The sequence below is a fragment of the Mustela lutreola genome, chromosome 12 (assembly GCF_030435805.1).
Source record: "Mustela lutreola isolate mMusLut2 chromosome 12, mMusLut2.pri, whole genome shotgun sequence".
NCBI lineage: Eukaryota > Metazoa > Chordata > Mammalia > Carnivora > Mustelidae > Mustela > Mustela lutreola.
Window position 1 is genome coordinate 71,045,317 of NC_081301.1, and position 14,228 is coordinate 71,059,544.

The 14,228-nt window shown below is 46.4% G+C and overlaps 1 protein-coding gene across 5 annotated transcripts in view; it reads left to right on the forward strand.

Annotated features, from left to right (window-relative positions):
* PTCH1 (patched 1) overlaps positions 1-14,228 on the forward strand; it is a 69,585-nt gene that overhangs the window by 42,076 nt on the left and 13,281 nt on the right. For all 5 annotated transcript variants that reach the window (XM_059141055.1, XM_059141053.1, XM_059141054.1 and 2 more), the window contains 6 exons: positions 3,149-3,267; positions 3,920-4,322; positions 4,758-5,067; positions 9,690-9,832; positions 11,848-12,031; positions 13,461-13,741. In XM_059141055.1, the coding sequence (XP_058997038.1) occupies positions 3,149-3,267; positions 3,920-4,322; positions 4,758-5,067; positions 9,690-9,832; positions 11,848-12,031; positions 13,461-13,741 (1,440 nt within the window). The remainder of the gene's footprint in view (positions 1-3,148; positions 3,268-3,919; positions 4,323-4,757; positions 5,068-9,689; positions 9,833-11,847; positions 12,032-13,460; positions 13,742-14,228) is intronic.

The following is a 14,228-nucleotide window of genomic DNA, read 5'->3' on the forward strand; positions in this document are numbered from 1 at the left end:
AAAAGAAAGAGATTATAGTGGTTCTCTCCAGTAATAAATCCATGTTAATTTAGGATTTGTCTTTTTGGAACTTTCGCGATTGTCTAACTTTACCAAAATAAATAAAATTATTTTTTCCCAAAGAAACTGTCCTAGACTTCCTTACCAATCTCCATCCATCTGTCCAAATGCCACCTCTATACCAGAAAGCAATGGCACCATCGAATTCTTTGGGTACCAGTGCCCTGCACTGGGGCTTTGCTGGTACCTGAATGGGATTTGTTCTTCAATGGAAACTTCCAGAACAGAAGGCTGTATTGTTCCACACAGTGAGGAGTTCTAGTTGAGGGCCCTCTGGGCAGGGTCAGTTTGTCTCTGCTCTGCAAGGGTCTCAGCAGAGCACCGGTAGGTGTTCTGCCACAGGGGTAGGTGTTCTGCCACAGCCCGGGGGAACAGAATGGGTGGGGACATTTCCTTCAAGCACAGTGATTAGAATTGATTGACCCTGCAAATCATCCCCATCATCTTCTCATCTTTTCTTACGATGTCTTAGACTCCCCTTTGCACCAGCAGTGACACTTCTCCCTTGCTGAGAAGTCCTTGCTGCTTGCTGGTCTTTACCGTTTGGGTGCACTTGAATGGGACATGGAAGTTGTGCCGTTTTCCTGTCCGGATTTGTCCTTCCTGTGTATGCAACATGCCACTTGGCAGCGATAGCAGACAGGACGCTACTCTTCAGAGTTTGGGGGTTCTTCATGTCCTCCATAGAGTCCACCAGGGGATAAAGCTGGTAGCAGATGTGTCCCCAGCCACCGTGGAAGCCTCGGTGTTGTTCCTGCCAGAGCACCTGGGCTGCTTGGGTTCTGCAGCCTTAGGAACTTTTGTCCAGAGTGAGATGCCCAGGAGTGTTCTGTTGCATTCCACCCCCAAATTCTAAACATGCTGGTCATAGAAAGAAAAGCTGAAAGGATTCCGCCTCCAGGACTGAGTTTTCCTGAAAAATCTCCTTGAGAATCAGACCCATCCCTGCCAGCATCCCTGTGGTCGGCTTGGTCAGGAGACCCAGCCCAGCCTGTGTCCATCCCCTCAGGAAGTGACCAGGTGACAAGAACCCCCAGGTCTCAGTCAGGCTGAGGGCTTCAACACCAAGCCTGTGTCTAAATTTGATTTACTCAGTAACCACAGACTTGGTGACCATCCTTTGCACTGTGGAGTCTCTGTTAGGTACTAGTGTCAACAGCAGTGATTATGGCAGTCCTGGTTGCTGTGGGGATTGAGTGAATTGTGTATTAACTACCTGGTCTCCCATGACTCCCCCTTTGTTCTTTCTCTGCCTGCAACAGAATTCTGGGTCTCCCTCTTAGACACAGCTTGTGGAATTCCTCCACGTGGCACATCCTTCCTCCTCGGCCCCAGCAGATGCCAGTTTTGTCTTCTGAATCTCCCTTGACCACCCCCTGCCCCCACATACCCCCACGCATACCCCTACGTGGGAACTCCTCCCTCTCTGAGCTGCTGTAGAACCCTTTGCAAGCTTTTATTACTATATATTTTTTTAAGATTTTATTTATTTATTTGACAGAGAGACACAGCTAGAGAGGGAACACAAGCAGAGGGAGTGGGAAAGGGAGATGCAGGATCCCCACTGACCAGGGAGCCCAATATAGGGTTCGGTCCCAGGACCCTGGGATCATGACCTGAGTCAAAGGCAGACGATTAATGACTGAGCCACCCAGGCACCCCGATTACTACATTTCTTAGCCTGCCTGGACTGTAGTTTATGGTAGGTCAGTCCTTGTCTTATTTCTGTGTCTCCAATTCCCGGCACCATGTCCTCACTTTCCTTTTTTAAAGTGTTTGTCTCTAAGGTGAATCCTCTAGTCAAAATAGTGATTTTCATATTAAGTCAATCCAGCAGGCCTTTAAAGACCATTCATTAGAGCGGTTAAGTTCACTGGTTTCAAATATTTCAAGTTGGTGAGGAATTTCAAAGCGGACTAAGAAGAGAGGAGTTAGGTAATTTTTAGAACAAAACTCTTGATGATTTTTTGGTTTTGTAGACTTGACAGGGAATTAATCACCGAAAGGGACCTTTCCAGACCTCGTCCTTGATCTTTCACCTTGAGCACAAATTCACAATTATTATCAGAAGCCCTTTGCAGAGGTCTCTTCGGATTCTGTTGGGTATCTCTTACCAGCAGGTTTTCTTTTCTCCCCCAGAGACATTTTCCCAGTTGGAGGACGTTTTAGAACTGAGTAGTTCTTTGGAAAACTTCCTGAGACTTTTTATTTTTCAAAAAAATTTCTGATGATTTCTTGGTTACTTAGCATTCCATTTGGAGTGTGTGTGTGTGTGTGTGTGTGTGTGTGTCCCGCTTCTTTCCATTCCTGTCTGAATGGGAGAGCCCTTTCAACTGTCCTCTGTTGACTTTCCCCTATTAACAGCCCAATTGTGTAATTTTTACTAGGTCAGCAGGAGATTTGCCAAAGCACTACAGAATCTAGCCCTGTGTTTATTCTAGGTTATGGAGTGACTTTTGAATCTGTACTTATTTATTCTGCATACTATAATCACACACAGGAATTTCTTTCTGCCTCCCTCTCCTTGACCTTTCATGTTACTGTACTCGCACACCCCACAGGCTACTCCCGAGGCTATTTGGAATGTGCCTATTAAAAACCTCAGGGGACGTGTTTGAAATTTTATTTCATGTTTTAAAGGTGACATTTTGATATACCCAATCCACTTGACGTATAAATACTCTGAGTATAAAATCAGAGTTGCATGAAACTCTTAGAAATATTCTGAAAGGAGAATGTTTGTTTTCAATTAAAACATCTCAAGTATATTCCATATTCTGCCTTTTAGATTTGGTTTGGTTAGGTTGTGAGCAAGACTCATTTCGTTCCTGTGTTTGTACATCATGGGTTCATGAAATTCTAAGAGATGGAAAGGATCAGAATGACGGGGCCTGTTCCTGTCAAATGGTCTCTTAATGATGGAAGAGAAGCAAAATGTTGAGAAACTCCAACATCTATTTCAAGTTTAAACACTTCAGTAGAGAATTGAAAAGATGTTGTTGTAAACTTCTTTTATTTTTAGAGCCGTCCTCTGACTGGGAGGAGACATACTGGTGACCTCTACTTTTTCTTTACCTTCTGCTTCCAGGCGGCTGTAGTAGTGGTATTCAATTTCGCTATGGTTCTGCTAATTTTTCCTGCGATTCTCAGCATGGATTTGTATCGACGTGAGGACAGGAGATTGGATATTTTCTGCTGTTTTACAAGGTACAGTTTCATGAGCTGCTGTGGCCTTTATTTGTTGGGTACAGACTGGTAGGGTTAGAGCACTCTTTCATCTGTCGACTTGGAAGAAAGTGTAGTTTACTGGGCTTGTACCGATGTGATGGAGGCAGAGGAGATGATGGACAGAGGATGCTCTGTTGGGGATGTCGCGTCACTGGGGCTCTCCCCTCCCTGACTAAAGACTCACAGCTCTGGGGTTGTGATCCACAAGCTCGCTATTTCTATTCTGGACCACTTTGGCTGATTATTGGGAGTGTGTCGTATCTCTATTGATTCAGGCAGAACAAAGGCTTGAAAACCAGCCATCCAGAAAAAAATACAGCCTTTGGGGTATTATGGGGTTTTGAGGGGAGGGGTTGTGTGTTTTTTAGGAATTGCACTTTGAAAGGGGCTCATCAGTGTGCAACTTGATTTTGCCAGTCACATTCGGAATTGGCCATCCATTTGGCCTCCTTTGACTTACTAGTGTCTATGTCCAGATGGTTAAATCAGGTGGTGTTTATGGAGCTCAGCAGTATGATATGTTTCTTCTAAATTAGAACTATGTAAAATGGATACTGTCAGTCATTGGCAAAAATGAAAGCACTGTATCCCTGTTTCAGTTGTACCATTGCAACATATTTTCCCCTCTTAGCCCCTGCGTCAGCAGAGTGATTCAGGTTGAACCTCAGGCCTACACGGAGACTCACGATAACACCCGCTACAGCCCCCCGCCCCCCTACAGCAGCCACAGCTTCACCCATGAAACCCAGATCACCATGCAGTCCACAGTGCAGCTCCGCACAGAGTACGACCCCCACACTCACGTGTACTATACCACTGCCGAGCCACGCTCCGAGATCTCCGTGCAGCCCGTCACCATGACCCAGGACACCCTCAGCTGCCAGAGCCCCGAGAGCACCAGCTCCACAAGGGACCTTCTCTCCCAGTTCTCCGACTCCAGCCTCCACTGCCTTGAGCCCCCCTGCACCAAGTGGACACTTTCATCTTTTGCTGAGAAACATTATGCTCCTTTCCTCTTGAAACCAAAAGCCAAGGTAATCTACCAAAACAGGAGATTCTTCCTGTCTTCAAGAATTAACAAAACAGTCTCCTTTAGAATTCATCAGGTTGCTTCATTGGGTGAAGTATTCACCCAATTGGGTGTGATATATTCAGGCCTCCTAAAAAGTCCATCCATTTAGCATGTGGGGCCATTTTAATGAGCTCATCTTCTATAGGAGTGAATCTCTATGTAACAAATGCTTCTGTGAATTTAGATCAACAATTGTAAACATTTTATTTTTCATGAGCTTGTTTTAAAATGTGATTACTATAATTACTTATTTTTCTCTCTGGAGCATGACCCCTACATGCTTCATCAGGGCCATTGTGGGGGTAAAAGTGAGGTCTGAACCAAACAGCTTCCTTTTGTCAAGGGACAGTTGGCCCTGTCCTCTGGGTCTGATCTTGTGCCTCTTACTGTGTTACAGGTCGTGGTGATCTTCCTTTTCCTGGGCTTGCTGGGTGTCAGCCTTTATGGGACCACCCGAGTGCGCGATGGGCTGGACCTTACAGACATTGTGCCTCGGGAAACAAGAGAATATGACTTTATTGCTGCACAATTCAAATACTTTTCTTTCTACAACATGTATATAGTCACCCAGAAAGCAGACTACCCGAATATCCAGCACTTACTTTATGACCTTCACAAGAGTTTCAGCAATGTGAAGTATGTCATGTTGGAAGAAAATAAACAGCTTCCCAAAATGTGGCTGCACTACTTCAGAGACTGGCTCCAAGGTGAGGTGCTGCTAGAGGCTGGGCGCCATTTGTAAACTTTCACTGTTCGGTGTTTGGTATGATCAGCTTCCACAAGTTCCCTTTGTTCACTATTAAAGTGTTAGATTATAACGTAACACTGACATGTTTCATTGACTTCTAAGTGTTGCTTAAAATTCTTATATAGACTATTTCTGGGACAGCCTCCCAAATCTGGCTTTTACCTATAAAATGATGCAAACAATTCAGATGGGGGACTCAGGAACTTCTGTTAAGAATTTATGGGTGCACATTAGGAAATGGGAAAGTATGTTATAAAATGGGGAGCTAGATGCTTCTAGTGCTCTTTTTGGATGGTGGTTAATTTGATGATCAAGTGAAATCAGAGCATCAATGGAATTTCTAGACTGACGTATTGACAAATTATGACTTTACTTACACCGGTAAATTTTGCATCTTTTGTGAATATAATGTAACATTCCAAATTTTGACCATCTTTTGACTTGGCATATGAAATAAACTTAAAAGTGCTTAATCACATCTCACAGTATTTCATAATCAAATTCTGCTTAACTTGTTACCTTGTCCTTAGAAACGTTTCTAGGAAAGAGTAGTCAACTGGAGGGGGAAAAAAAAGGCTTAAATTTGCTCCTAACTGCTGACTGAATATGAATGTATTCAGTGATTCCAAGAACATCTGTTCATTTATTCCATGTTGTCACATGCAAAGTGAAGTGGGGAATCAAGATAATTATCCACACAATTCAGGCAAAAATGCTTTTAGTGAAATACCCAAATAATTATGGCCCCCAACATTTTTTGGCTTAAGTTATCCAAATGATTGTCTTAATTTCCCACTTAATTAGGCTTGTTTAAACACAGATTCAAGTGCCTTTTTTGGTCTTAAGTCAATACACTTGTAGGTAAAGATTAAGCAGCCAATTTCCCTGGGAGTTTGCATGAAATGGTAAACAACTTGAGTCTGACTGAAAATTCTTCAATACAGTTACTGGCCTTGAGTTCTGTTGCTAGAATTTTGTTCATACACGTATACCAGATTTGACCTCTTCTTTTGAGAAAGGCAAAGAGAACTACGTGACGTTACTGTTATTTTTTTTAACATGCTCCCAAGATTAATGTGAATTTGTTCCAAGTCTTATTTTTTTACAGTAGTTTGGGAGGCTGTGTCTTTCAGATAATGAGTCCAAACAGGACCAGACAGTTGAGAGATTCCCTGCTTTTCATTTTTCCCCCATTGACCAAAGACATGCAAATAGCTTGCCACAAATGACAAAGAGATCGGCAGCAGGGCCCAGATCTGAGCAAAGGAGGTTTATTGTAGAATTGATTTCAGTGTCTTCAGCCATTCCTTTGGACACTCAATATGGCATGTTAGGCGGAGCTTGGGAAGAGGGCAGAGGGTACTGTCTTCAGGCAGTGGTGAGGGCTAACCTTTTTATAGCATATTGTAAATTATCCCTATGCTTTCATCCCTTTAAAGACCTAAAGCAATTGGACTCGAGAACTGCACTTTTTTAAAGGTGCAGTTGAATCATGTTGTTTTGATTGCTAAGCAAACAGCACCCACGTAGACCAAGTAAGACCCATTCGTGCTCCCAAGTCAAGGCCCCAGCCACCCCCAAGAACTCTGCATATGACTCTTACGAGGTGCACCAGAGAGCACTGGACACAGAATGGCCAGATAATGGGACCGTTGGGCTGCCTAGACGGTTTTCCGGCCTGTCAAGGGGTTGATTGGGTCTTTGAACACTTCCTGCAAGGAATCAGCTGTCCTTGAATTGTTCAAAAACATTCTGTGTGGCTATTAAGTGTTGGGACCCCTCATTGGTTTTTGATGGAATTATCACTAAAAAACCATGTCATGCTATTGGTCTTTATCAACATCCCACTAGTTTGGGGGTCGAGGGAGGTGGTTAAGTCATAAAAATACATAGTGGCAATACCCCAGGTCATCTTGAAACACACATGCCAATAAGGTGAAATTGCAGATAAAAACCACACTGTATCATGATCCAGTAGTGTTTGTGTTTCACGCTGAACTGTGCAGATAAAATTTAAATTATATGTTTCCTTCTTAGGGTCCCCTATCAAAGAGAAATTGACAATTGGAATAAGTAGCTGAGAACTTTTCCCTAGTTCTAATAACATTTAGCAAAAAATTTACAATGAGAAAAGTTCTAGCTGAAACGTGCACGTTTTGCTGTGAAGTAGGTAAAATGTCACAAATCTCTTCTACAGGGTGCGCGTGTTAGAGCATAAAATGTTGGCCAGTGGGCAACGGAGGCAAATCCATGTCCCTTGTTTTGTGTATAGAATCCTATGTTGTACATGTGCTCTTAGGCCGGTTCATTGGTTCCTTGAGCTTTTTGCTAATTAGTCAGAAAATAAAATAATCTGATGAGAAGGACTTCACTCTTCCATAAGGTCAATGACTAGTTCTCGTTCGTGTTTGTATTCCAAGTACGGCAAATGGCGCGGGAGCCTGGTGGCGCCGGTGATGAGTTGAGCTGAGCTGCCCACAGGGCTGGCCTCCCCAGATCCGATCTTTCTTCCTTTGGCTCACTCTAGGGTGTCCCCACATTCTTAGTGCATACATATCTTAAAACTACACTCATTTTTGGAACCCTGTTTGCCACTAGACTTCATCGGTGCACACGGTAACTCGGCTGACCGTATTCATGTCTTCAGCGGAGAACTTTCTGAGTGCCTCTGTGTGCTCAGGTGATTTAGAGCAACCATGGTTCAAGCCTGCCCTGGAGCCCTGCTGGGTGCCCTTGGTCACGTTGCTTTCTGTGCCTCGGTTTCCTTCTCTGTAAAGCGGGAACCGTGAGGCTAACAGAGCTGTCTCATGAGGTAGTTGTAAGAAGAGCGATGAATGTAAAATGCTAGGACGGCCCCATGCTCGCTGAGCGTGAGTGGCTCCTTGGGACTGCAGGTCAGGAGGGAAAGGGTTAAAGTCCCACACAGGCCATAAAGTGATGAAAATTCTATTAAGGTGGGGAAAACAGACCAGGTCTCTTTTGGAGTGGGGAGGCACGAGGGGTTGTTTTTCCTCTCCTGTTTATTTTTTTTCAAAAACAAAAAAAAAGGTTTTAGGTAATAAAATCACATCTGCTCCGTACAGCTTGTTGTGTGCCTGCCTTGCTGTGAAAAGCAGTCTGTGAGAGAGTCGGGAGCACGGCCTGTGCCGGTGGTCCCTCCCGCCCACTGCTCCTCCACACTCGCCCCAGACAGGCCTTCTTTCAGCACAGAGCCTCCAGGCCTCATCCCTACATTGTTGGTGTAAAAACAATGCCCCACGGCAATGTGGGCAGGAAGGTTTAAAGAGAGAGACAGGGTCCTGTGCTCCCTCTCCTCCTGCTTCAGACCCCCAGAGCTTAATTATTGTAAGCACTGAGGGGACCAGTATGGGGGGTGGGGGGTCTTTGAAGTCACTCAAGGCATGTCATGAAATGAACTCTTTTCCCTTCTTACTGGCCATGTCTAACCTATGCGAATGTAGCCTGTTCCAAAAGATGTGGTTTCCTGAGCTGCTGGGGCTTGGGAGTTCTACTTGGGAGGGAATTGGGGAGGGTGGGGAGCACGGCCGCGGGAAGGAGGTGGGGGAGTCAGGGGAGAACGTGTGCACACGGGATCACTCAGCCCCTAAGGCCGGGTCACCAGGGCCCTGTTTTCTCTTCCAGCACGCTTCTCTCTTTACAGCTGTAGTCAAACCATCAGGTCTGTAATGATGGTTTTGATTACAGAGGCCAAGCGCAGCTGTGTGTGGTGGGCTGGTGGGCTCGCCCATCCCCCACACTCAGAAAGCCCTTTCCTTCCCCTCCCAGTGCATGCGGTTTGTCATCTGTTCTCACAGAGCCCCCTTGTATTGGCCTGTGGCTTCCTGTTCTCAATCTGATCCAAATTTACCCCGTGAGGCATTTCCCTACGCACACAGGGCTCACGAGATCCCTCCCCTCGCCCTCCTGCACGCCCCCCCTCTGAGGAAGGGTGGCAAAGAGGAACAGTGGAGAGTGAATAGGTGTTGGCTGTGATCTTTACACAACCTGGCAGCCGATCCCACAGCTTGTATTAGCTCCACAAGTCGAACAGATGGAACAAATTGACAGAATCATGTTCACTCACCCTGGGCTGGAGAAGCAGCTGAGTTGCTGTTTGAAGTTGGGAGTTCGAAGGCGCGTTTCCCCCTCTGAGTGGGATTTCTGGTTGTGCTGAAGAACCCACGGCTTTAGCACCTGATGGCGGTGTGAACTGCCTGATGAGCCTGTACGTCTTCCTCCTCACTCAGCCCGCTCGCTCCCCCAAGCTCTCTCCCTTCCTTTCTTTTGGAATAGCCTTGGGGAGAGAGGAGGGGGTTTCTTTTCTGTGTAAAGGTAAAACATGTATATTTGTTTCCTAGAAACACGTATTCCCTTCTTCCACCTTTGAAGCAGTGATTATTAGCAAGCTGAAGTTCATTCATGAAAAAAATCTAAGGGTATCACTTGAACTTGAACTAGAAAACAAGTAGCACACAGAGTGTTTAAGGCTGATACCAGCTCCTTGTCCTCAGCCCACCCAGTTACGGCCTGGATCATAACAGTGAAGAATCTTAATACATTGTATACATTTGCCTTTTCTAGGACTTCAGGATGCATTTGACAGTGACTGGGAAACTGGGAAAATCATGCCAAACAATTACAAAAATGGATCGGATGATGGGGTCCTTGCCTACAAACTCCTGGTGCAGACTGGCAGCCGTGATAAACCCATTGACATCAGCCAGGTACTCTCCCCGCCCCCTACACCCTGGAAGCTCCTGTGGCATCATTGAGCAGAGAACACCTGCCTGCCCATCCTGTGCCCTCTAGAGACCCGAGGCACCAAGGGCTGGGAGAATATGGAGTTGGCTCTGATTCATTTCATCCCATCAGCTAACTGAGTGCCTCAGTCTGCTCCTCTGTCAAGTGGGGACATGTGGATCACCATGTGGGGCCTTTGTTCCCCCTAAGAACCCTTGGGGCAGGACAGGCTCTCTCAGATACTAGAAATGCTGGGTTGTACTGTTCTCTTTTGAATTCCAGTACTCATTACCATGTTGGTGTTGACTCTCTTCAAACTTGGAAGGATGGTAACAGTCACTTGAATGAGCAGAATTTAGGGTGGATGGATCAGAGAGGTTACTAGAAGGATGGGAGGTTTGGTTGCCTTCAATTCCTTGGGGTCCCCCTGGCCCAGCAGGTGGAGAAGGAGGACAGACAGACGGCTCTGTCATGAGTGGGGCAAACAGAAATGCCAGTCCTTGGAACCTGAGTGCCCTTGCCATTCTGCTCACTCCCCTGGGTAACAAGAGCTGTTTCTTTTTTGTAATCATAATCTCCGACTGCACTTGCATCTTCGCTGTGATGCTCAGATTCCAGCGTATCCCTTTTGATTCCTCAGGCATGTTGGGGAGCATGTTTGGACCCTTCAGAGTCCAACACTACTACCGGCTCGTAGCTTACTTGCTTCCCCCTCAGGCAGAAAACCGTCATGCTAATGATCTTCCCAGCAGCTCTGTTTATTGTCTCCCCTTTTTTGTTGGCATTAAAGGTGACAGATTTACAAAGTACATTGTTCAGAGTTATTATGGAGTGTGAACTTGGTGCTTTATGGCCCCGTGCAGCAGGCTGTCAGGTTTGACAAGGATGTAGGCAGAGGAGCCTGTGGGAGAGAGAGCACGGGGATGCACGGTGGCTGGGCCAGGCGTCGGGGACCAGGGACACCGTGGAACAAACGGGATTGGGCCCGGCCCCTGGATATCACTTCCTGCACCTGGGAGGGAGAAAAGCATGCTACATGCACGGAGGCCACGAGCTGTGCGCTGTAATTCCAGAGACGGCTTGAAGACATGCAGTTGTTCCATATCCTGGGGATTAATTGAATCCAGACCCCTGAAATTTCGTTTTGTCACTCGACTCTTTCTTCCTTTACTCTTTCTCTATTAACTGCTGTCACTGGTGTTTCTCATTTTGTTGAGAAGGCCAAAAGCACTGGAGTCAGGCCTGAATCTAAAGTAAACAGGAAAAATATATTTCTGTGGATGAGTGTGTGTGGATGTGCGTGTGTGTGTGTGTGTGTGTCTCACAGTGTTTGCACCTAAGCAGAGCCCCAAGACCTACTTTAGGTAGAGGGAGCGTAGTATTCCATGGCCTGGGATGGGCTGTGTGGAGTGGGACCTCCTCTCTCCAAAATCGGGGTACCCAGAGGACCGTGGCTATGCACCAATCCCTTCCACTTTCTGGCGATGGGCATTTTGTGAATACACAGGTCATAGGAGGCTAGTGTTAGCAAAATTTATACAGATGTTGTTTTATTTTTATAGCTCTCCTCCATTTACTGGGTGGCATTTCCTTCAGTGTTAACAGCAGAGGTTAACTGCACACAGACGTGTATGGGGATTCTTGCCAGGTTTTTTTTAACCCCCTTCCCCTCCTATAAATATGTTTCTCCAGATTGTTCATTCTCTGCCTTGGCTGCAGACAGTCTTTTAGCATTCAGATTTAATTGGTTCCGTCAATCCCCGGACCATCTGCGGAACTGTGTGTGCGTTACAAACACACCGAGTATGGCATCCTCTGATACGTGCATTTTGAAAGAAACCCAAGGTGTTCTGACGGGAATTACTTGTATGTTCAAAGAGGGGGCATCCTCGGCTGTGTTGCAGATGCTGGTGTAGGGCTCTGCTTTTCCTTCTACCTCCAGACAGGAGTGTGTTTCCCCGGCCCCATTGTGAAACACCCTCTGCTTCCCATTTTGCAGTTGACCAAACGGCGCCTGGTGGACGCAGACGGCATCATCAACCCCAGCGCATTCTACATCTACCTGACCGCTTGGGTCAGCAACGATCCCGTGGCGTACGCCGCATCCCAGGCCAACATCCGGCCTCACCGTCCCGAGTGGGTGCACGACAAAGCCGACTACATGCCCGAAACCAGACTCAGAAGTAAGTAGCCCTCCGTGGGGGCCTGCCACGTGGGGCCTCGCCCTGTTCTCCCCACCTCGGCCATGGCCCTCGTCTGCTGACGCTACCCAGGGTTCAAAAGTGTAAACAGAACAATATATTTCTTTGAGTTGAAAACTCTGGGAGACAGATGAGGATGTGTAATGGTAATGGAATACAACCCGTGCTCTATCACGTTGGGAAATGAGAGTCCCTAATCTCTGCTTGTAGCTTTCACCCTAGGACGCCCACCAGGCAGCTCTCTTTCATGCCAGCTGTTCCATGTGAAAGCTGGGGACGCCTCCAGGTCGAGTGTTATTTTACTATTGCAGAGTTTTATCGCTGGGGATTATATGTTTATCTTAGCTTTGTCAACTCTGGTGTTGAAGGAATTTCTGGCAAGTTGGGTCATTCCTGTAAGCCACCAAGCACCTGTACTCTGTCAAAGCTGTTTAAACCCGAGCAGAATAGCCTGTATACAGCAGCGTCCTCTTCCTTTCTCGTCTCAGCCCTGACTTTGAAAGGTGGTCTGGTATGGATTTGATTTGCATTGATGTTGGAGATATTAGTAGCTTCCACCTTGGAGAGGAAGCCGAGGGAGGACGTGACAAAGAAGACGGGTCCCTTTGCAAACGTGGCCGGAGAGGAAGTGGGTTGTGCTTCTCTGTATCTAAACCCCAGAGCCTTGTGGCGAGCAGCCAAGGCTTGTCTTAATGAAAATTTATAGTTGAGATTATAATAGGGCAAATCATGTTTAGCAAGTCAACTGAATGACCCCAAAGGGTCTGGAACACACAACGGCAGTAACTAAATGCTTGTTGTGTGAGGATTTCTTCCCCTGCTGCTGAAGACTTAGCATTGCATTAAAAAAGAAGCATGGAAGGTTTAAGTGTGTTAGATCACTAAAAGGATAAGAAAGTTAAGCGTTTTTCGCAGGAAAGCATGACTTTCGAGTTATTTTGTTCTGGTAAGTGATTGAGGAAAACAGTTTGAACTTAGTGTTTTCCCTTGTGTCAGTCAAACAAAAAATGCTCCCCCGTTGAATTCTTGTTTAGACCCATCACAAAAGTGACTGCTTCTAGATTAAAATCAAAGTTTAAATAAATACACAGGCCCCAGGTTCCTCCCCTCCCCCACTGGAAAAAAGTCAAATGTTGATCATTGCTTAAAACGCTTTTAAACCAGAGATTAAGATTGTAAGTACCCAAAGGCTGTCCTGGGACAGTCTGTGCTTCACATTGAAAGAAGCACAGTCAGGGAACTTGGTGGCAGAGTCCCTGCTCTGGTCATCCCAGAGCAGCGCGCTGTGGGTCTGGGAGGGCCGGCCCTGGGGCGTGTAGTGGCTCCCCGATACCCAAGTCACGCCCCTTCGCCTCTGTCCCGTTGCCCTGAGCCTTCAGCTGTGGCCTCTTCCCGCTGTCTCCCTGTCCAGTCCCAGCAGCAGAGCCCATCGAATACGCTCAGTTCCCTTTCTACCTCAACGGCTTGCGGGACACCTCAGACTTCGTGGAAGCCATTGAAAAGGTCAGAACCATCTGCAACAACTACACGAGCCTGGGGCTCTCCAGCTACCCCAACGGCTACCCCTTCCTCTTCTGGGAGCAGTACATCGGCCTCCGCCACTGGCTCCTGCTATCCATCAGCGTGGTGCTGGCCTGCACGTTCCTGGTGTGTGCTGTCTTCCTCCTGAACCCCTGGACGGCCGGGATCATTGTGAGTTCATTCGCAGGGTTTTTGTGGAAGTCAGATTCCTTTTGGCCTAGCTCTTGCTGCAGCCGGGAAGCTGTGTTTATGTCTGGGCCTCTGGAGGAGGGTATAGATTGCATCACCCTTGCTATATTTATACTGCAGGAGGTGGCAAGGTTCATGGCCAGGTAGAGCCGTTAATGGCCTTTATCTTGTGTTCCTTGTCCTATAGCTTTCAACTGTCTGTGTAAAGACAGGGAAGTTTTAAAACACGTTGTCTATAACCCCTCTGAGCATTTATTAAACACAAACACTCTGAACATTTATTAAATACAAATGTAACTAATTTTTTTTTTAACTTAAAGGGTCCTCTTGTGACTACATCCCAGACCTAACATAGAGAAGATTCTTCTAGAAAAGGGGTGGAGGAGGTAATTAGAGAAGTTAGGATAGTGGTCTATGGGTAAAATGGTTTTTGAGATGGTTTTGTGTGTTGTGTGTGTTTTAAAGCTTG